We start from the raw sequence: 23,511 nt of genomic DNA, 5'->3' as shown, positions 1-23,511 counted from the left end.
AGAGTATGTAAATACAATATAACTTATACAATTGGGGTGGTTGTATTTTGTCTCCCTGTGTCTAGGTCATGTCTCACCTAGACACAGGATCTGATGGTCAAGATTCAATTTATCCCCTGAGCAAGCAGGCAGGCTCTGTTAGTTCAATGGTAAAAAATGTCAGCACTTGCGCAGGAAAACGGGTTCAAATCCGGGGTAGAATAGGAAAGTTACATAGTGCAGCTTTAATCAGCAGTCCCAAAGCTCTAACCACTGATGCACGGAGACAACACTCAATACTTATTGTCACTGACTGACTTGTGAGTATATTTAGATTTATTGCCAACCAATCTTATTGCCAATCAACATCATGAAGGATTACTCTGAACTGCCTAATTTTTGCACAGTACCTTTTCATCTTAACAATTCTATTCCAGTGAATGGTATTATTTTTATTGGAATGAACAGCATTCTGTTTACTGGAATGGAGAAAAATAAATATTGTTGCCGTCGGGCAGAAACCTCTTATCTCCATTTTCGAACTTTTTGAGCATTTCTTTAAAAATCTTTAAGCATTAAGATTTCTTTTACACAAATCTTCTCTTCTGGGGGTTCCTGGCACACACCATTTTCAGATGGGGGTCTGTGGCCAAATACATATCAATTTAGGGGTCCTTGACTTGAAAAAGTTTGAGAACCACTTAGGTAGAACATTGTTAAGGAGTGGTCCAATCAGTGACCTCGGTTCCTACCTGGCTGCTCGGTGACTGGGCGGGGCTGGAGGGGCTTAGCTCGTCACTCAGCATCGGGATGCCGTTTCTGTCTGTGTCGCCCCCTGGTGGAGACAAGTAGTATGACAACACAAAGAACAAAACACTGTTACAAGATGTTTTACATGGTATAGAATACGGCTGCAAAATATAGATCCTTTTTTTTACGATTATTCTATCACTTACTTTTTCGATTAATCGGATAATCGAGAAGCTTTTGTTTTGTTTTCTACTTCTTTTCTTTTTTATTAACGAATTGACATGAACAAATTTGATAAAAAAAAGAAAACTAATTAGTCTGATTAACTACTTAAGCCTTTTTATGTCGTTGTGCGGCAGTGTCACTCAGAAACAGCAAAAAATTGCCGATCTGCAGGCTCACGATCACAGCCTAATGTTGGCAGGTATGATAGAAGAGTACAGTTTAAATACAACTAGAAATACACAAACAGACGGGAGGCAGAGGGCAAAGAAAAGAGGCACTCTGCTGAGCTGGAAAATGTCAACCTGACATGTTCGTTGCTACAGTACATTCAAATCGCTGCTGTCGTCCAGAAACCTCTTATCTCCATGTTTTAACTTTTTGTGTTTTTTCATAAATTAACGCCCTACTTGATCATACTACAGGGTCACACAAAAGCATAAAAAATTGCAGATCTACAAGCTCGAAACGCGACATGAGGCGACGTGTTTTGAGCTTGTCGATCTGCTACTTTTGCTATTTTTGAATTTGAATCCTGAAAAGCAACAGTTTTGGACATATGAGGTTTCCGTCAGACAGAGACGAAATAGTACACTATTGCCTGAGAGGTTGTCACTAGTGGTTCTAAAGCTTTTCGGGATCAGGGCCCACTTCAAAATCTTTGAGCGTTTGCGGCCCACCCATCTGACCACCGGCTGGCATGTTAAGTGGTTAGATGGGTGGACCGCCCGCGTGTATTTTCGGAGAATGTAATATTGCAATATTGTTTGTGTTCCGGCGGTGTTCAGCGGCACTAATGTAGTATACTTTAAGCTATTTAGCTGTATCACCATGAAAATGTACTTTAACATTAAAAAAAAAAAATGTTTTTATTAATGTTACATTATCATTAACCCATTAAGACCTGAGGCCGATTCTAAAAATGTTTTCTAAATCCTAACAGTTTTTTTAAAAAATATATATTAAAAAAACTATTAAATAAAAAAAATACCTCAACATTTTTGTTCCAGGGACCATCCAGAAGCAAAGATTTTAGTTACAAATGTTCGCTTTAAAAAAATATATATTCAAAGATTTGCAAAAACTTTCACGATTTTTCAAAAATAGCAGATCTACAAGCTCATAGCGCACTCTGTGGCACTCTGTGCCACGTCTTGGTCTTTTACCTGGCCTGAGGGGGTAGAGCTCATTGTCCCCTCCTCCTCCATAGGACAGGTTCCGGGTGAGGGAGCGGGGGTCAATCTTGGGCGGGGAGGTGGCATTGGGGCACAGGGAAAACCTCCGCTGAAACAAATTCTCCTCTTTCATCGCGACAGGCTGCTGCTCGTCCTCTGGGGAGAGAGAGAGAGAGAGAGAGAGAGAGAGAGAGAGAGAGAGAGAGAGAGAGAGAGAGAGAGAGAAAGGAGAAGTGAAAGCAAATCAATAACAAATCCACAGGTGTGTCATCAAGGTCATGTGAACATTATTTCAACATCAATCGTTTCTGACTTTGAAATGTTGTAAGAGAGTGTCAAAGCCTTTCACTCCACGAGGTGATCCATTCTCTCATTAGTGTGGTTGCCCTAACAGGGCAACCAGACTATAGTAATCCTCACACTTTATTATTCATATAGATAAACAATAGTTTAGATCGTCTCTCCTCCCACAGTTTTTATTCCCCAATTTAGTGCCATATCTCAAAATGACCGTCTTGACCTGGAATCGTGCGCTTGTATTTTGCTAAGAGATTGGTTAAATAGTTTAATTGATATTGATTTATTAGTGCATTAAATTTCCCCATCCGCTTTAATGAAAAAGTGAAAAAACTCAAATTCAAGTATTTTTTTCTCTAAAACCGTAAGAGCTAGAGTTACCAGATTTGGAGAGGAGGTTCATAATTTAGTCCGAAATTATTGAAAAAATAATCACACCAATCGGCCACATGGTGGCGCTATAACAGCCCCCTTTACGTTTTGGCATATAACTCTTGAACCGTAGGTCGTAAAATCAAAATTTCTTTTCCCCTGGATTCCTTGGGTCACGACGCATCTCCCCATATAGGCCACGCCCATTTGCGTCAGGATAGATTTTCCGCCATTTTGAATTTTCTTCAAAACACACTTTTAGCTCCTCCTCCCATATATTTTGTCCAAATCTAACAAAAATCGGTACACATGATCTCTGGACCCATGCGATAAACATATCCAAACGGCATTTTGATAGTCCTTACCGTTCGTCCGTAAATGGCTTCCAAAGTTAGTGGGAGGGGCCCGTTTTACAAAAAATGCCAGAAATCCCGAACGAAAGGTCCAATCAATCCCAAATTTGAATCACATGTCGAGGGTGGTTTACTCAAGGAATCCCCAAAAGCATTTCCACTTTGATCCATAGGGGGCGCCACAACTGTGCAAAACGTAACCGTTTGACGCTAAAACATGATTTTTGGGGGGATCACTCCTCTCAAATTAAAAAGCAGGTGATCTCAGGAGTGACATGACGATGTCATTGGCCCGCTACATTTATGGGAGGGGCTTATTTATTTTAGTGGGAGGGGCCTATTTCTTCAAATCAAAACGCCATGTATCACAAACACAGGATCCAATCAGCACCAAATTCGAATGGCACGTCACGCGGCCTCCGATGGTATTCCTCCAAGCATATTCCTCAAGTCCGGGCGGCGGCAACCTGCGACCGGCGTCGACGCAACCACACTTTGCAATTTCCCAGAATTGCGACCCGTCTAGTTACTAGTTCATACCCGCAATTTTACTAGTCTAGCGGAGTGGTTCTCAAAGTCGAGGACCCCCAAATTCATTTGTATTTGGCCGCGGACCCCCATCTGAAAAGGTTTTTTGCCAGGGACCCCCAGAGGAGAAGATTATATATTATTATTCTTTACATGTTTGATATTTTTCAAATATTTTCAAAAATAGCAAATGTACAAGCTTGTAGATCTGCGATTTTTATCATAGCCAACACATAAATGGATAAAGTGGTTAAAACGATTGTGATATGTTAACTACTTTTGCTGGGGACCCCCTGGACCCCCAAAGGACCTCGGACCCCACTTTGAGAACCACTGGTCTTTAAGTCGGATTCATGAGCTCCGGGCACCTAATAATTTACAAATTAAGCACTGAATAGAACCAAATGGACCCGTTTGGTTCCAGTTGTACACTCAAAGAGTTACAGACCTATAAGGGTCCATTTTGAACCCCCTCAGGGAACCCAGACGGTCCCTGGACCCCACTTTGAGCACCACTAGTACTAGTCCATACCTGCATTTCCACCCAGGCTATGGACCGCCACTAGATGCCAGACCGCCATCACGACTACAAAAATGCTGAATAGGCTTTTCCTCGCTCCCTGCATTATGTCAATGGCCATGCGCAACTTCACATCCAAAAATGTATGAGGGCGGAATGACAGTTTGGTTCATTTAATAGCATTATTATTTAGGATAGTGCTTTCTTTAACCCATTCAATCCGGGAACGCAGCCGTGTCATTTTAGATTTCAGCTTTTAACCATTCTTTTTATACTGTGGCTGTTCAAAAATAGCAGATCTACAAGCTCGTAGCACGGCACTCTGCTATTTTAGAAAAATCTTGAACATTTGTGCAAATCTTTGAATACGTAGATTTTTTTTAAGCAACATTTTTTACTCAAATCTTTGCTTCTGGGGCGTCCCCGGAACAACATGCTTTTGATGGGGGCCCACGGCCAAAAACATAATTTTGGGGGGTCCTTGACAAGAAAAATGTTGAGCACCTACTGATATAGCAACAATATTTTTTTCAGAAAAATGAAGACATTTGTTGAGACATTTGACAGTTACAAATGTTCACTTTAAAACATATCCTGTATATTCAAAGATTTGCACACATTTTCACGATTGTTCAAAAATAGCAGATCTGCAAGCTCTACTATGAGCTTGTATATCTATGCTATTTTTGAATAGCCAAAATAAATCTAAAATGACAGATGCTTTCCCGTGTTGAATGGGTTAATGGCATGATACCATAGTGCTTTCTCTAAACATAGCTGATGTTAGTTATCCTTATTTCCCACTGTCTCCCTATCCTTCTCTCCTCATAGTCTCTCTCCCTCTCTCTCTCTCTCTCTCTCTCTCTCTCTCTCTCTCTCTCTCTGGCTCCATTACCAGGCTAACAAGAAACCACTGTACGAGCCTCTGTCGCTGCCTGGCTCCCACACAAAGGCACAGTACTATAATCTACTGTAGTGTATGTGGTGGTGGTGACAGGGACAGCCACGCTGCATGATGTCACTGTATGGGACAGATTAGCCTCGCCACACTGCTAGCTAGCGCTGCGAGGCCCTGTACTGTACATGCACGTACGCCCCTGAGACTAGTCTTCATATCCATTTAACCACATTCATTAATCAAATTGTTTTAAAAAAAGTTTTTTTTTTTATTTCCCCAAATTTTCAAAAACAACTAAAATAGAAGATGCGTTGTGAGCTTGTAGATGAGCTATTTACGTGGTTCTCAAAGTGGGGTATGGGGACCCCCAAGGGTCCTTGGGGTGGGGGGGTCCAGGGGGTCCCCAGCAAAAGTAGTTAATATAGCATCACAATCATTTTAACCACTCTATCCATTTATATGTTGGCTATTCAAAAACATTTGAATGTCTTTGAATAAATTTGAATTTTACATGAAACTTCTCTTCTGAGGGTACCTGGCACAAAACATTTTCAGATTAACTTAAAAAAGTTTGAGAACTACTGCTGTAGGGTTCAAAAGGTTAATGAAAATAAATAGAATGTTCTGCAGCTCGACCACAAACCGCAGTGGGAGTGGCCATATACTACATACATTATTTATACATTTATATAGGTATACCAGAGAGTGATTATAAGACGGAGCCAAATGACTCCCCCTCACTGGGACAAGGGTGTGCTTGATGAGTCGTGTGGGGGGAGTGCCAGCTGGTGGTGTTAACGGACCAATAGAATGAGGAGAATGTCTCCTCCAGGACCCCTCCATCCTAAAAATGTAAACGGCACCCCCGGCACCCATAAGGCTCCCGATGCAGAACGCACACTGGCCTGCCCCCAACAACAGTTGTGACAGTGTGGAAGCGTTTTATCGTTTGTTGTAATGAACAAGGATGTATTGTTAGGGTGTGGTGAGCACACACTGCGGTAATGCGTGTGTGGGTATGCGTATGCACGCCCGCACACATGCACGCACGCACGCACGCACGCACGTGTACACACACACACACACACACACACACACACACACACACAGGATGTACCGTTGGGGTGTGGAGTGCAGATGAAGTTTCTTTTTAAGTTGAAACCCTTTGCTTACGCAAATGCTTGTGCGCAGACACGCACACACACGAGCACACACACACTTATTTTTATTACTGATATTTTTTCATCCTCCTAACTTGATAACTTAATTTTGTCTCATCTTTTCCACACTATTGAGGTACAGAATGATTAAGTACAGCAATCTCCTGCCTGCTGTACTGTACATGTTACAATGAAGAACCTTGAACATACATCATATAGTCTCTGTCGGGTGGAAACCTCATTATGTCCAAAACTGTTACTTTTCAGGATTCAAATTTAAAAACAGCAAAAGTAGCAGATCCGCAAGCTAGCTTGCGGATCTGATACTTTTGATACTTTTGCGTGACGCTGTAGTATGATCAAGTAGGAAGTTCATTTTTTCACAAAAAAACATCTAACACATGTATTAAAACATGGAGATGAGAGGTTTCCACGACAACGACAACATACAGTACATTCACAGTTTAAACACAAACACAGCCAGACTGACATCGTTTCGCACAATCAGTCTGTTAATGAGTGAAGGTATCCTTATTCTTTCACTCCCAGGGGGGACGCGGTGATGAAGCATTCCAACTCCCTCCCCCTTCCTTCCTCCCTCCCTCCCTCCCTCCCTCCCTCTTCTCTGGGTTCTCTCTCTCTCTCCCTCTCTTGTTTTCTCCTCCATCGAGCTCCGCCAGGCTTATCGACGAGGCGTGACTTGAAGCTATTTATAGCCCCGGGTATTTTCAACTGCAGGAGGGTCGTCGTCGCGCCTGCATCCAGACAGATCATTAGCGCTCGTTCAGGCAGCCTGCGCGCTAGAGATGCTGAGAGTTAATGGAGCGAGAGCGACCGTCGGCCACCTGGGGACCGTCCAGTCGGACATCCCTTCCAATTCACCGGTTACCAAATAGTGGGCCGGGACCCATTTGTGGGCCGCGGGAGGATTTTTATGGGTTACAAGCAAATGTCCCTTTGTTTTATTTTTTTTGTTTCCTACATTTTTGTTTTTAATTATCATTTCAGAAGATTTTCAAAAATGTCCACCAAAAAGAAAATCAACCTTAAAAAAAATTATCTACAAGCTCACAAACGTGGATGCGTTGTGAGCTTGTAGATCCGCTATTTTCACTAGTTTGGGTCCCGGGGAGACATTTGTCTTTTGGGTCTCCAGCTGAAAAGTTTGGGAACCACTGCATCCATTCCCCTCGCAGTGCGCGCACACGCACACACACACACACACACACACACACACACACACACACACACACACACACGTTTGTATTACTATACGTTGAGGACATCAACATTTTCTGAAAATATTGGGACCTTTGTAGAACGGTCCTCACAATGTCTATTTCTCGAATTCTACTATACTTGTGGAGTAGTCTGGCCCTCACAAGTATATTAATACATACACACACACACACACACACACAAGTTGCCTTTCTAACCACCGGCCCGAGCATGCATGCAGCGGTCTCCGCCCACACATCCTCTGACTGCAGAGTGTGTGTGTGTTGTGTAAAAATATCATAGTATATCGTAGACGTGAGATCTCCCACATTGTGTTCAAACCGTGGCGGTGGCTGTTAGCTCGGCGTTGCTATGAAACCCAGCGGCGCTGCACCGTTTGTCCCTGAATGGAATTCCGCGCGTGTGTGTGTATGTGTGCGTGCGCGTGTGTGTGTTTGTGTAAGCTGTGGCCCAGACAAGCCGCAATGCTCTTTCCCCACAAAACGCATTAGAGATATTGAAAAGCTGCTCTTATAGCAGCGAGAGAGACACTGGTTTAATCCTTGTGTTAGTAGATCGGTAAAGGACATTGCAGGAAACAATCTAGCGATCTATAGACAAGACTCCTCTGGCTTATTAGGTGTGCATATATTATCTGCCTCTGTCGGGGTGGAAACCTCATATGTGCAAAACTGTACACGTTTCAGGATTCAAATTCAAAAATAGCAAAAGTAGCAGAAACGAGCTTGTAGATCTGCTACTTTTGATGCTATTGTGTGACGCTGTAGTATGATCAAGTAGGGCGTTAATTGACTAAATAACACAAAAAGTTAAAATGTGGAGATAAGAGGTTTTCTGCCCGACAGCAACGATTTGCTGAGGGCTTTGTATGGGGTTTATACGAAGTACTGCAATTTCTCATGTACACACTTGAGCAGTGGTTCTCAACCAGTGGTCCGGGGACCACCAGTGGTCCTTGGGGGCGGTACCAGGAGGGTCCCCAGCGAAATTAGTTAACATAGCGTCGCTATCGTTTTAACCACTCAGCTTTGGCTATTCAAAAATAGCAGATATACAAGCTCATAGCGCGGCACCGAGTGCCGCGCTATGAGCTTGTAGATCTGCTATTTTTGAAAAATCTTGAAAATGTGTGCATGTCTTTGAATTAGATATATTTGTTAAAGCGAACATTTTGAACTCAAATCTTTGCTTCTGGGGGTCCCTGGCACAAAAAAAAACAGATGGTGTGGCCAAATGTATATCAATTTAGGGGTCCTTGGCATGAAAAAGGTTGAAAAGCACTGCACTAGAGGATGCATGCATGCGCACAACGTGTACTCAAAGTACACAACCACTCCCTGGGTCCCAGTGAGTCATTCTCTTCAATTTCCTCACTCAACTTCTCTTTTTTCCCTGACCTTTCCATCATCTCCCGTCTCTCTTCTTCATTTCACCCTCCTTTTCTCCTTTGTTCTCTTGACACAGGAAGCAACAGAAAGGGAGAAAAGAAAGGTGGATCTATCCTTTTTCCTAAAAAAAAGAGGAAGAGTCCCCCATGTGTGTGCTGCTGCTCCGCTGGATTGTTCTATAAATAGCATTCCAGTTGCTGCAGTGTGTGTGTGTGTGTGTGTGTGTGTGTGTGTGTGTGTGTGGGGGGGGGGGGGTGTGTGTGTGTGTGTGTGTACTGAACACTGGGTGTGGTGGAGCTGCACGTAAAAGACAGCGTGGCATGATGCTGCGTTCACACTGGCTGCTATACAAGATACAAAGCTACGCAGTCGGGGCAGAAACCTCTTATCTCCAAAGTAGCAGATCCGCAAGCTTGAAGTTTAGAACTAGTCAATCTGCTACTTTTGCCGTTTTTTTATTGGAATCCTGAAAAGTAACAGTTTGGGACATCTCCACCCGACCGAGACGATATCTGTCACCGAGTTGCTGTTGATCAGTCTTGATCGACACGCTCGTTGACGTCAAGGCATAGCGTCTGATGAGCGACAAAAATATAAAAGGAAAGAAATAAAGCCTGGGGGTTAAAAATAACAATGAACTGACTAAAAACAACACTTGTAGCTGTTTTGTAGCTTTGTAGATTTTGGAGCAGCTACTGTACAAACGTTGGATGTCGCTTTGCATCTTCATGTCTCTGGCTTCAATTGAATATTGAATGGTTAGACTGTCGCTTTTTGTAGCTGCCGGTTTGAAAGTAGCAAATCGTCGCTGTCAGGCAAAAACCTCTTATCTCCATATTTCAACTGTTTGTGTTTTTTTCGTAAATGAACGCCCTACTTGATCATACTACAGCGTCACACAAAAGCATCACAAGTAGCAGATCTACAAGCTCGTCACAGTTTTGGACATATGAAGTTTCCACCCGACAGAGATGATAAGCTTGTATCTTACTGCTGCAGTTAACAGTTATCAGTACACAGGTTGTGTACTGATAACTGTGTGTGTACACAGGTGTGATCGTATAGCTATCCACCCACAAACACACGCGCACGCACGGACGCACGCACACACCCACCCACCTAGCCCTGGGAGGAGGGTCAAGGTTTTATGGCCAGACAAACAGAGTGACAGTTGTGAAAGCCAATCACAGCTGGAACTCGCACACAGCTGCAGGGTGGAATTGCTGGGAGGGATCATTCTATTGGTGTGTGCGTGTGTGTGTGTGTGTGTGTGTGTGTGTGTGTGTGTGTGTGTGTGTGTGTGTGTGTGTGTGTGTGTGTGGGGTGTACAAGAACATCACGTAGCCTATGTATGACTAGCATGGGAATGCATGCAATTTAAATGTGCCTACGTCATTGCTTCTTGCGGGCCTGCAGGGCAGGGAGGGAGTGTGTCAGGGTCTGTGACTCTCTGTGTGTGTGTGTGTGTGTGTGTGTGTGTGTGTGTGTGTGTGTGTGTGTGTGTGTGTGTGTGTGTGTGTGTGTGTGTGTGTGTGTGTGTGTGTGTGTGTGTGTGTGTGCGCGTGTGTGTGTGTGTGTGTAGGGGACGTGGCCATGTGTGGCTCCCTGCCTCTGCCTGCTGTGTGTGAGTGAAGTGAGGGATTACAGCAGACCCAGCAGCTCCAGGGAGGAGACAGAGAACACTGTCCGCCCCAGCTGCACACGCACACGCACACACACCCACACATCACCAGCAACTGAGAAGAGCACGGCCGCATTTATTATAGGTCTGGATTTTATATTAGTGTCTATTTTGATTTAGTTTTTGTACATTTTGTTCAGTTCAGTTTAGAGTCAGTCGGTTCCCTGAATGGGTTTTCTGCTCATTTAAGTTTTCATTGTTAACAAAAACCTCAATAAGCATAATGAACCTCTTCATGCTTGTTGTGTTTGACCATTTGACCAATATCTCAATTCAATCAGAAACACTCATGTCAAAGTAGATTTAACCATTTATTGCAGCAAATGGAATACAGTTAAGCTTGGCGTTAAAGCTCCGCTCTTGGGAGATATTCCCTGAATTTTGTCGAAGCAGCCTGCTAAGCATATACTCAGGGAATGCTAAGCAAATCCCCATAGGGATATAATGTCAACAATAAGCAGTACATTGACATATTAGTTTGAATTAGCAGTTATATATGATAATCACAAGTATTTGAGCCTATGCCAGACTCTAAACAAAGCAGATATACATGATAATCACAAGTATTTGAGCCTATGCCAGACTCTAAACAAAGCAGAAATACATGATAATCACAAGTATTTGAGCCTATGCCAGACTCTAATCAAAAGGTGGAGGCTGGGGTGGAGGAGGAGCTAGCAGAATGCATCGGTTCAGCAACCAAGAAAGACCTAGTGAATACGAAGCCGTATTTATAGGAACCTCTTTGCTCATGCGTGAGCTGTGATTGGAGTATGTGTGTGTGACGTAATGACCAGCAGTGCTGTGAATGGGGAATAGAAAGCTGATGTTCATCTTGTATGACTGACAGCTGGTTACAGCTTTGGTTTGCAAGACTTCCGTGTCCTGCATGAACTAACGCTATGCTTCATTTAACTAAATCTTTTTTTTTTCATGGCTAGTTTTCAGTTTTGTTTTAGTTAACCAAAATCTTTCGCACGCACGCACATGAGCTTGTAGATCTGCTATTTTTTAATGGCCAATGCTAAAATCGAAAATGACACAGATGCTTTCCCGGTTTTAATGTTTTTTTCATGTATTGATTGAATACTATGTAATAAAAGTTGAAATCCTTAACGCTTAAGTTTAATTGACTATTGCTGTGGACTTAAAATCTGTGTTTTATTTAATAACCACATTGCCCCATGCCATTTGACCTTTGTGCCCTAAAAAGAAACCAAAGTGTCCTTGCTCCTAAAATGATGACATTCCAGGCCTGAAGCATCTTTTATCCTCCTTGGCTCTGGCCAATAAACACAGTGGTGAATCAATCCTATGTAGTACTACATGTAGTTACATGACAGCGACGACTACGTAAACTGGTAGGCTACTTTGAAAATCCACCATGAGTTCAAGTTCAAATGAGTTCAAATCTGACAGCTTTGCACCGGCTCCTGTCATTCTGGGAGTGTGTTTAAACCTCCATTAAACCTGACAACATTAAAGGGAGTTAGTTTTCAAAGCTGCCTGAGATTCTACACCAGTATTGCATTTGCGATCTCGCTCACGTTACTCCCTATAGGGACAAATGTGAGAGTTTCATTTTATGACCTGCAGTGGCAATGATGGCCCTCTGCAGACAACTGCAAAGATAATGAATTTCTTTCTTAACAAGTAACTGAATTCACAGACCCAAAGCGAAAATCCTACTTCATAGAAGTTGAGTGACTTCATGTGACGTGCAGTCTAATTTTCAGTTAGACAATGTGATTTGAGATTCTGAACGCTTCTTGGTGCAACATCAACTGAAATGCTGTGCACATAACAAAGTGGTGGGTTTGATTTGGAGCCTGGTATGAACATCTGGATAACTAGGCTCTTTGTGGTGATAGTTCGAAACAAAGCCAGTACAGCCTGAAGAGGAGATTCAAACTCATCCTAAAGTGCCAATACTGCAAAGCTGTGACATTTATCCATATGGTCCAAGGAACCCCAAAACATACACTACAACTCCCTTTGTCACCCCATCCCCATCTTCAAACAGTCCAGGAACTATGGTCATTTGTATATACCAATACAATTAAACTTTTTATTATATTTATACTATATATTACAAATAAAATCATCGTATCCAATCATCCAAGTTCAATTAATTATTTCCATTTATTGTTGTATTTTTTTCCTCAAGGTCAGAAAATTGGCTCATAGTGTAAATATGCCACACAAATTATTTAGCTACAATAGCCAATTACAATACTGGATGACTAGACAATTACAGAAAAAGAATGTTGAACTAATATTACTAATATGGCACTGTGTGGAAAAAGAACACCAACTACTTTGGGGGTTGTGTCGACAGGTTTGTGTGCATTGTTTCAATATGTCAAAAATGTAGATAGTACAAGTTTATGGACGCGTCTATTGTCGCAGTAAATAAAATTGATTTACAACGGCATGTTTATGCTCTGTCAAAAGAAGACCTTTGGTCAAAACGTTGGAATTTGCTCAATAAATTCATGGCTATAGACCAGCAACAAGTATGACTGCTTCATCTTTTACACTAAATATACTGTGTTCGAAACAACGAAAAGGCTTGACGGGGTTAAAGATACTTAAAGTAGTTATTAAAATATATTTAAATATAATTGCTCCCCTCTCATTTATTCTTTATTATTAAACATATACTGTATAACAAATGTGAATATCCATTTTTTTATTTAAAGTTTTATTAAACAACCATAAACACATCAAATAGTTTTCGTGTTGGTGCGTTATACAGAGTAATCACACAATTTAACGACTTTCAACCTGTTGTCCCTATTTTGGGCATGTCAGAATAGGCAAACATTTAAAATAAAATAAAACAATAATAGCCTATCTATGGCGTGAGCTTGTAGATTGGCTTTTTCAGGCACACTGATCAGCTCTGGTTCCATCATGTGACCAGCAGGCTGGCTGGCTGGAATGGGTTTCCCAGGATGGGCTGATTGGCAGCCTGCGCCTGCACCTGGCGGAGGCTCCGGTAACAGTGGCTAAGTCCTCTGTTCCTCTGTTGTCACTCTCATGAAACTTGACCAGTGACCATGCTTTCACACCAACAGGCCTCGCTGTGTCTAGACTTACTACCGGTGGTGTAAAGTAACTAAGTACATGTACTCAAGTACTGTACTTAAGTAAAATATTGAGGTGTTTTTTACTTTACTGGAGTATTTCCAATTTGAACTTTTACTTCTACTCCACTAGAGGCAAATATTGTACTTTTACTCCACTACAATTATTTGAAAACTTAGTTACTAGTTACTTTGTAGATTTTGATTATAATTACAAAACCACTTCAGCCCTATATTCATTTCACCCATTTGAAATGTGTACATTTCTACACTCTCAGAGTTATGGGGGTCCTTGAAACAACAAGGTTTGAGAACCACTGGTCTAGAATTACAGGTTTTAATACTTGGATGAAAATAAGCCTGATATATTCTTTGCATCGGGGCTGTGAGTGTGCAGCTGGTATTGCACTTTTCCTTGTTTCCCTGTTTTCATAAATTTTTAGACTAATTTTCAGTCAACCTCATGGATCAAAGCAAAATAAAATCTCACCACTGAAAATGTTTGTAAGACCAGATCCTAAACGTGCGATTTGTGAAACTGTATGAAAGGAGCCCCCCACACTAGCGCTGATTCCTAAACAATTAACACAATATGTCAAATCATGATGTTCCAGTCCTGTTCTACATACCGCCAACCAGGTGTAGAAATCACAGATTGAGGCTTTTAACCTTTGCTTTTATATGAAATATCGGAGACTATGATTTTATGGAAGATGCTTCTGAACACTTGGAGGAAAACTGGCAGAAAAAGACTTAAACTTTCAGTCATAGGACCTTCGTCAGTGCTATATAGCGCTGACGAAGGTCCTATGACCAAAACGTTTGCTATTTTTTTGCACATTTCACTTTGAGCACAGAGCACTTTATGAGCACGTTAAAATAAAATGAAAACTATTTTCTTAGTCTGTATCTAAGGAGTCTTCCTTGAAAGTTTATGTAGCGAGCGAGTCTTTTTCTGCCTGTTTTCCTTTATGTTCTTGAGACCTCCGCACCTGCAGTCAACCCTCAACCAAGGTCAAAGAAGGGCAGAATAGTTTACCCTGTACTTTAGTCTGACCACTTCAAATGCTATAATCTTAAAATAATCACAGAAAATAACCTATCTACTGTGCAAGCTCGCCTGTAGATAGGCTATTTTTGCTGCGCAACATGTGCATTGAAGACATGCTGGCTTCTATGGAATCCAAATGACTGAAATCAGTAGTGGCGACTGAGAACTTCAATCCATGCAACCTTCTAATAGACAACAAACAAAGTCAACCACAAGGCGAGGTATATCAATGCCAACAAGTCAATACACTCCGGTCCATCTCAGATCTCAACCTCATTATCTTGTGATGTGACAAATGCTCTCAGAGTCTGAGGTAAAACAGTGCAGCGTTTGGCCTTTGCAACGGAAACGGTAGACGGAGGCCGCGGGTAACGGAGAAGGTGCCACTGAGGAGGAGAAAATACATTGACTTGATGTTGGCTACAGGAAAGAGCAGCTAAAAGACACCACTGGGGGAAATTCCACTTGGTAGTGATACAAAATAGCCAAAACAAAACACACATGAGCCATGAATAGGCAGTCGACATCGGCCTACGTGTCCTTGTGGTCAATGGCAAAGGGAGACGTAGGCAGTGTTGCCAGATTTTGCGAGATAAGCAACCAGGAGCACTTTAAACCTATATTCCTCAGCTATTTGAAAATAGCCGATCTACAAGCTCACAACGCCTCACATTGATACACGTTGTGAGCTTGTAGATCTGCTATTTTCAAAAAACCCTTAGAAACATTTTAAAACAAATCTAGAAACAAGCCCAAAAAAACACAACTACCAATGTTTACAAGCAACTTTACAGAAAAACAAAGCCCAAAGTTGCTTATAATAAGCAGACATGGCAACACTGGGCGTAGGCCTATCTGAGAAAAGGGAAACTTTTTTTTCTCCCCCCCACCACCTCTGTCCTTCCCTTTGACATTCTGAAGATAGCACTCCTGCTGAGAAACCTTCCCAGGAGAATTTCACTTGGCTTCGTCACATTCTATCACGGGTTCGCATATTGACAAAGGACAATATGGGGTGAGAGGAATTTGTCCCGAGTCCCGACGTAGTGGCCAACAAATCTGCTGACGGAGGGAAAATGGAGCCCTTCACTACCGCTGCTCTCGACCCCAAAGACACGAGACTCGCTGTGTTTCACGCCCAGTGGACTCATCTTTTATTAATACAGCAACAAAACAATGCGTAAAATATTCATCCCCGTGACCTCACCCCAAAGTCCAAATTACTTGTGCGACACGTAGCGTCTGTTTAAACTAGGCTAATATTAACCCTATTCACCATGTGCATGGCTCCCTCAGGCGCTACGCTAATATTTACCCTCTGATATGTGCTTACGAAGGGGCTACCTGCGGATAAGATAACGCCCCAGGTAGCTGGGAGGGAACTGGGTCAGTCAATAGTGCTGCTGGTGGTTGTCCTGCAATGACATTGAAGTCGTGAGTGAGTGAAGAGGCTAGGCAGACAAAAACAAAGAGTTCAATCCCCCCCCCCAGGCACCTTGCGATGATGGAAACACTGCGGCCTTATCTCCGCAGGGGGCCAGCTGCTTTTCATCAGTCATTACCCCACACGGGAGGAGGAGTATGGGAGAGAGGTGTCTGCAAGGGATCACGGCAACATGCCGCAACCTGTGCGATGGTAATATGCCTGAGTGATCTAACGAGCGCACCGTGACCGTTTCTGTCACTGTTATGAAGTCCGTACGGGAATGTTGATGTGCCGAGATGTTATCGGCTGATGATGACAGCCTTCGGCAAGAGGTTGGGGACGGAAAAAAACGTCCCAGGCCGCTGTAGTTAAATGAAGCCCTGAAACCTTCCTGCAGTGTTTTTTGTTTTGGCGCCATGCTCTGCCAGTCAAGCCGCTTCGGTTTGTTCTGGCTGGTACAATATTCCTTCAGGGAGAGGTGAAGTAAAAAGAAAACAATTTGATGAGGTTTGGATGAGCATGAGTTTAATGACTTGGCAGGTTCTGGGCCACACCCATGCACACACACACACACACACACACACAAGCACACACAGACCCAAAGGCGTACACACACACAGACGCTGTTGGAGCTATAAGAAGAATATCGTCTCCGTCGGATGGAAACCTCATATGTCCAAAACAGTTACTTTTCAGGATTCAAATACAAAAATAGCAAAAGTAGCAGACTGACAAGCTCAAAACGCGTCGCTTGTGGATCTGCTACTTTTGATACTTTTGTGTGACGCTGTAGTATGATCATGAAATAGGGCGTTAATTTACGAAAAAACACAAAAAGTTAGGATATGGAAGATTTCTGCCCGACAACAACAGCGATATGAGATCACAGCTTAGCTCTGGCATACAGTGTCGGAGGAAGCCTACAGTTTGTTTTACACAGAGCCCCTTAAGGCCAAATCATATGGTGAGCACTGTACATCTGTCCACACTATTGCTATTTACGGAGGATAATGTCATGTCATTCTAAAACATCCCCGAATTAGCCTACGTTTTCAGAGTGGAAATAAAAGAGGTTGTGTGGTCACACACACACACACACACACACACACACACACACACACACACACACACACACACACACACACACACACACACACACACACACACACACACACACACACACACACACACACACACACACACACACACACACACACACACACACACACACACACACACACACACACACACACACACACACACACACACACACACACACGTGTGTGGGCGCCTTTTATTGACAAAATGTGTTTCCCAATCCCTAAACCTAACCAACAGCAATGAATGGTGAACACACACCCTATAATTCCTAATCCTACTAGCAAACATAGTTCCCAAACCTAATCTTACAGTTTCCTAAACCGTATAGGACTTGCCTAGTTATTTCATAATTGTACGATGGCCGGTCATCGACACACATGCAAAAAAAAGTCCATCATAATCGTGTGTTAAGCGATTCCCACCACAGTTGAGCTGGAAAGCACTTGTTTTGGTTCACTCAACGTCCTGCATATGTGCAAGGTTTTAACCCATTAACTCATTCAGTGCCTGACTTATTTCTGGCAGTTTGGCTCTGAGTGCCAGAGCCAAAATTCATTGTTAAAAAAAAGTGCTTAGGAGCCGAGATATAGCCTTTTTCAGTAAGAAGTTAAACAAGAAGTGAATGGAGCAGAACATTTTCAAATCGTGATATCTTCGTTCTGAACATGTTTCCCCCCCCCCAAAAATAAATAAATAAATAAACGTCTTAGACGTCCAGTGGCACAGGGCTTATGATACAACGGACGTCTTAGACGTCGAGTGGCACTGAATGAGTTAAGACATGAAGCCGATTCTACAAATCTCTTCTAAATCCTCCTGAAACACTTATGTCGCATATAATATCAGTGGTTCTCAAACTTGTGACTCAAAGACCCCCAAAATTATGTGTATTTGCATGGCCACGGACCCCCATCTCAAAATATTTAGTTCCAGGGACCCGCAGAAGCAAAGATTTGAGTTACAAATGTTAGCTTAAAAATAAAATATATTCAAAGATTTGCACATAATGTTCATGATTAAAAAAAAATAGCAGATATACAAGCTTGTATATCTGCTATTTTTGAATAGCCAAAGTATATAATAACGGTTATAATCTAAAATGACGGATGCTTTCCTGGTCTTAATGGGTTAAAACAATGGCATTGGCTTATTAAATGACTGGACAACAAGGCAGGCACCCTGACAGTGAGTCGCTACAGCACAGTTTCTCAAAGTGGGGGCGCTAAGGAATAGGTTGATATTTGGAATCGACCAATATGACTTGTAAACTTATTTTATATTGTTGCTGTTGGGCAGAAACCTCTTATCTCCAGTTTTTTCCCCGTAAATGAATGCCCTACTTGATCATACTACAGTGTACACAAAAGCATCAAAAGTTTGAGCTTGTCGATCTGCTACTTTTTCCAAGCAACGATATGAGTTTTAACAAAGTTATTTCCAATCAGTTCTAAACAAAACAGATATTCTCTCAAGTGTCTTAAGTCTCTCAATAATTTAAGAGACTGAAATCACCAAAATGAAAGAAAGACTGACCATAATGCTTTCAACTGTGTGCATTCATTTGAATGTTAGGAGTCAAAATCATCATCTTATAATAGTAAGAATAGTAACAATCATGATCATATCAAATAACATGCATGCACTTCTGCCTCGGCCCCCGATATAATTACACAGTGGCAGCTGATGTGTTTATATAGAGTCTGTGTCCATTTGTTTACAACAACGCCATCATCAAAACAAGCCGCACAGGGGGCAGTAACCCCCGATTATGGCCATTGATTTAATTACCCGGGTGATGATTAATCGGGCAATACAAATTCCACAGCCGTCACAGCCCTAGGAAAACAGGACTGTTTGTTTCTAAACTAGGTCAATTTAACTTGATGTCATGCTTAGTTAATTGTTCTTTGGACTTGACATGGCAGACGAATCAAGGGAATAATCTTGTAACGCTAACTGGATGAGTGTGATAGGCTGATTTTTAGGCCATAAGTTTACCACGTGAGGTAAACTTCACCGGGAAGTCATGTGATATAATAATGGAAGACCTTACGTGAATTGATTTATGCATTATTTCGATATTTACACGTTCATTTTGGATATTTTAAGATACTGAGTCTGTGGTTTTTCTGCTCTCCAGTACACTGAGCATGCCCCGTTAGTCGCTGGGATGGGTCACAAGGCAGAAACCTTGTATCTCCATATTTCAACATTTCACGTTTTTCCGCAAATTAAAGCCCTACTTCGACATACTACAGTGTCACACAAAAGTGGCAAAGATAGCCGATCTACGAGCTCACCGATCTACGATGCAACGAGTTGTCCGCTTGTAGATAGGCTATTTTTGAAAAGTTTTTAAAATGAAAGTGGCCGATGGCCGCGGGTTCGATTCCCACGCCTGACAACCTTTGCTGCGTGTCACTCCACGTGTCTCTCTCCCCGTTTCCCTGTTTCCTGTCACTCGGTTGTGCTATGAGCAGTTGTGTATGCATAAGGAAAATAAATGGCCATCGGTCTCTCCACCATTATCCATGCGTCCTGATCGATCCCAATCCCACCTAACCAGCAATAATATACTTTGTTCCTTGGGTCCTTCCCAACATTTATGGTAGATAGATCAGCTGTTGCCTTGCTCAATAAATCCATATTTTTTTTTTCACCTGAAGACGGAGTGCCTCAGTATTTTTTCCCCTATAGTCTGCCTCACCACAAGCAGAACTTTGGGTTCCTTTGCTTCTATGTATACCTATAGTAGCTGTTCTACTGAACAGCACCTGTTTGCAAAAGCCACTGTGATTGAACCCAGACAGCGATTCCTTCTTCTGTTTTAATCTGAACTGTACTATCCCAATAAAGGCTGAAAAGCCCCCCACAAAAAAATATATAATATATAAATAAATAAAAAAGTGTCTGTGGGTTTTATCAATACGAATGAAAAGTATTAACAAGAGACAAAATAATAACAACATTGGATCCATTTTTTCTATTTCATGTGAAAAGTAACCATTTGAGATCTACAAGGTTTCCAACACCATTGGTTCTCCTGGGGGGGGGGGGCATCAGGGGGTCCCCAGCTAAATTAGTTAATTTAGCGTCACAATCATTTTTTTTTTAAAATAGCAGATATACAAGCTCATAGCTATGAGCTTTTTTTGAAAGATTTTTGAAAAATCCCTGGCACAAAATATTTTTGAGATGGGGGGTCCGCAGCCGAATACATATGATTTTGGGGGTCCTTGACACAAAAAAGTTAGAGAACCACTGCCCTACACGACAGCGGCGATATATATAGTGACACACACAATGGGTGGTGATGAGTGACAAGCCAGCACTGACATGACTATGACCCCCAGACAATGTCTATGTTTCTATCTACAGCCTGCAGCTATGTGTGTGTGTGTGTGTGTGTGTGTGTGTGTGTGTGTGTGTGTGTGTGTGTGTGTGTGTGTGTGTGTGTGTGTGTGTGTGTGTGTGTATATGAGCAGTCTGTGACAGTGTGCAGAGGGGAACTGCAACCCTGTGACTTCCAGCACAGAGAGGGAGACAGCTGTCCCTAGAAGGACTGCAACTACTAATTGACCCATTGTCAGCCTTCTGATTGGTCCCTGACTGACAAACCAGCAGGCTCTTTCTGCCTTGTTCTGCCCAGAGTGTAGAAGAGAGAGTAACGCTTTGATCTCGCCGCAAAGCTGGCTGCTATGGGCTATAGTTCCAAACATTGGAACTATCTCATTTAGATAGCAATTCCGCATTCCATTCTTACAATGTGAGTCAACGCTAGTGTCGTAACTCTCTTATACGGCTCTGGTTCTGCCCTTGTTCCGCCTTATGGTTGTTAAATCTTGAATTTGCAAAAACATCATTTTTGGAGAAAAAACACATGATATGCCCAGTCACGATACTGCACCTGAGATGTTCCTTTTTACTGACACCAAGTTTAACACATTGCGTGCCAATCGTGTAGTTCTACGCGAACCTAAATAAGCGTGTGGTCAGCGTGTGGTCTTCTTTTTTCTTATTTTTTTCTCGCAGTGACACATTTCATTGTAGGCCTCCCTCGCAGTGACACATTTCATTGTAGGCCTCCCTCGCAGTGACACATTTCATTGTAGCACACCCGGATATGGAAATATCCGTATCCGGAGATTTTCGTTCCCACCCGCCGCCGCTCTAAATCTTCCCCTAATCCGCCATTATCTCGGAGTTTTTTTTCTCCTCGCTGAGCGCTGTTTAACAGAAACCGCGACAACTGGAATGTCGCGATTGAAACGGTCTTCTCTGGGCCACTCACACAGCTACCCTGTGTGTCTACAAACAGTTTAACACGCGATCTTAAGGTATTTAGCGAGGTCTGTGGCGACGTGAAAAAAACTAAAAAACAACAATAAATCGCTGGCACTGGTGAGAACATTATGATATTAAACTCTGGCGTGGAATGTGTTAACATAAGAATTGAATACACAGAATATCAATACGAAGCAACTGAAAAACACGTTATTTCAATGGTAGGGGATGGAGAGAAAGGATTTTTGTCCAACCATGAAACAGCAACCAATGGGTGCGAAGAGGGGCACAACCACGGGCGGGACTCAATCTGGGTGTCCCTGGAACAAAATATTTTGAGATGGGGGTCCGTGGCCTCAGGTCTTAATGGGTTAACATTGTGGGTCAAGAGAACAGTAACAATAGTCTGATTAATCACTTAAGCCCTATTTTATATCATAGGGTTAGTTTTTTTTTGTGTCAACAAAACATGTGAAGCATTGTGAGCTTAATGATCTGCTTTTTAAGGTGTTTTTGAAAATCGATTATATATCGTCTCCGTCAGGTGGAAACCGAAACTGTTTACTTTTCAGGATTCAAATACCAAAGCATCAAAAGCAGCAGATCTACAAGCTCAAAACGAGCTTGTAAGATCTGGTACTTTTGATGTTTTTGTGTGACGCTGTAGCATGATCAAGTAGGGCGTTAATTTTCAGAAAAACACAAAAGGTTAAAAACGTGGAGCGACAGCAACGATATATAAATCAATCAATCAGCTCAATTAACTGTTGCGCCCGTAAATGCGATCCTGTGACATCCAGCGTATAAAAAGCCAGCTGTTCACCAGCAGCATGATGCTGCAGATTAACACATTAAGGCAAGAGGTTCCGATTCTACAAAATGTCTTCTAAATCACAAACAGTTTTCTGGAAAACATATGTTGCTATTATCAGTGGCGTTCAGACTTTTTCATGTAAAGGACCAACATTATATGTATTTGGCCACGGACCCCCATCTGAAAATATTTGGTTACAGGGACCCCCAGAAGTAAAGATTTTAGTAAAAAAGAATTGCTTGAAAAAAATATATATATTGAAAGATTTGCACAAATTTTCACGATTTTTGAAAAATAGCAGAACTACAACTACAAGCTCATAGCGCTATGAGCTTGTATATCTGCTATTTTTGAATAACCCAAAGTATAAAATAATGCTTTAAGTGGTTACACATAATGCGTTCCCGGATTGACTGGGTTAAAGTGCAGCCTGCAGAGCCAGAATCCAGACATAATGCTCTCCATCAGTCCATCACTCTGCATCCCTCCATCATCATCATCCCTGCCAAGAGGACCCCCCCCCCCCTCCCCCCTTTCCCTTTCACCCAGCCCGTCTCCAACGAACGACGGGCAGGATTACAGTCTAGCCGGATGACCTACATTTCGTCTCTGTCGGGTTGGAAACCTTGCATGTCCAACAAAAACGGTCACTTTTCCGGATTCGAATACAAAAACAGCAAAAGTTCGAAACGTGTCGCTTCACGCCGCGTTTCGAGCTCGCGGATCTGCTTACGTTTGATTGCTTTTGTGTGACGTTGTAGTATGATCAAGTAGGGCGTTAATTTACAGGGAAAAAAACACAAAAAGTAAAAAGGAAAAAAATGGAGATAAGAGGTTTCTTCCCCCGACAGCAACGTTACTTCATGGGGCGGAGTCAGCGGCCGGCCATACACACAGACACATGGCTGGAGTGTGCCACTGCCGCAAGGCATGTACACACTACAGTGAGATGGAAGCCCAGCCCAGCGCTGCAGCAGTGTGTGTGTGTGTGTGTGTGTGTGTGTGTAGCCATGTGTGAGCTACGTGCATCTTTTAAAGAAATACTGTACATGCGGTGTCACAGGAGACCCAGGCAGATACGCAAAAACACACAGAGTCACGCCTGGAGAGCTGAGTGGGCGCGCAGGACGGTTGATGTTCAGTTGTCTACTACATAGAATGCGTAGCGCGTTCCAAACACTGGT

The 23,511-nt window shown here is 42.4% G+C and overlaps 1 protein-coding gene across 1 annotated transcript in view; it reads right to left on the bottom strand.

The window, feature by feature from the left end:
• Nucleotides 1–23,511, bottom strand: part of osbpl5 (oxysterol binding protein-like 5) — a 106,719-nt gene that overhangs the window by 38,244 nt on the left and 44,964 nt on the right. The window contains exons 3-4 of the mRNA XM_080436743.1: nucleotides 2,118–2,282; nucleotides 732–814 (exon numbers count right to left, since the gene is read on the bottom strand). Coding sequence (XP_080292869.1) covers nucleotides 732–814; nucleotides 2,118–2,259 — 225 coding nt within the window. The 5' untranslated portion in view covers nucleotides 2,260–2,282. The remainder of the gene's footprint in view (nucleotides 1–731; nucleotides 815–2,117; nucleotides 2,283–23,511) is intronic.

The sequence above is a fragment of the Gymnoscopelus braueri genome (genome assembly GCF_963280865.1).
Source record: "Gymnoscopelus braueri genome assembly, chromosome: 9".
Classification (NCBI taxonomy): domain Eukaryota; kingdom Metazoa; phylum Chordata; class Actinopteri; order Myctophiformes; family Myctophidae; genus Gymnoscopelus; species Gymnoscopelus braueri.
This window is presented reverse-complemented; position numbering and strand designations above follow the sequence as displayed.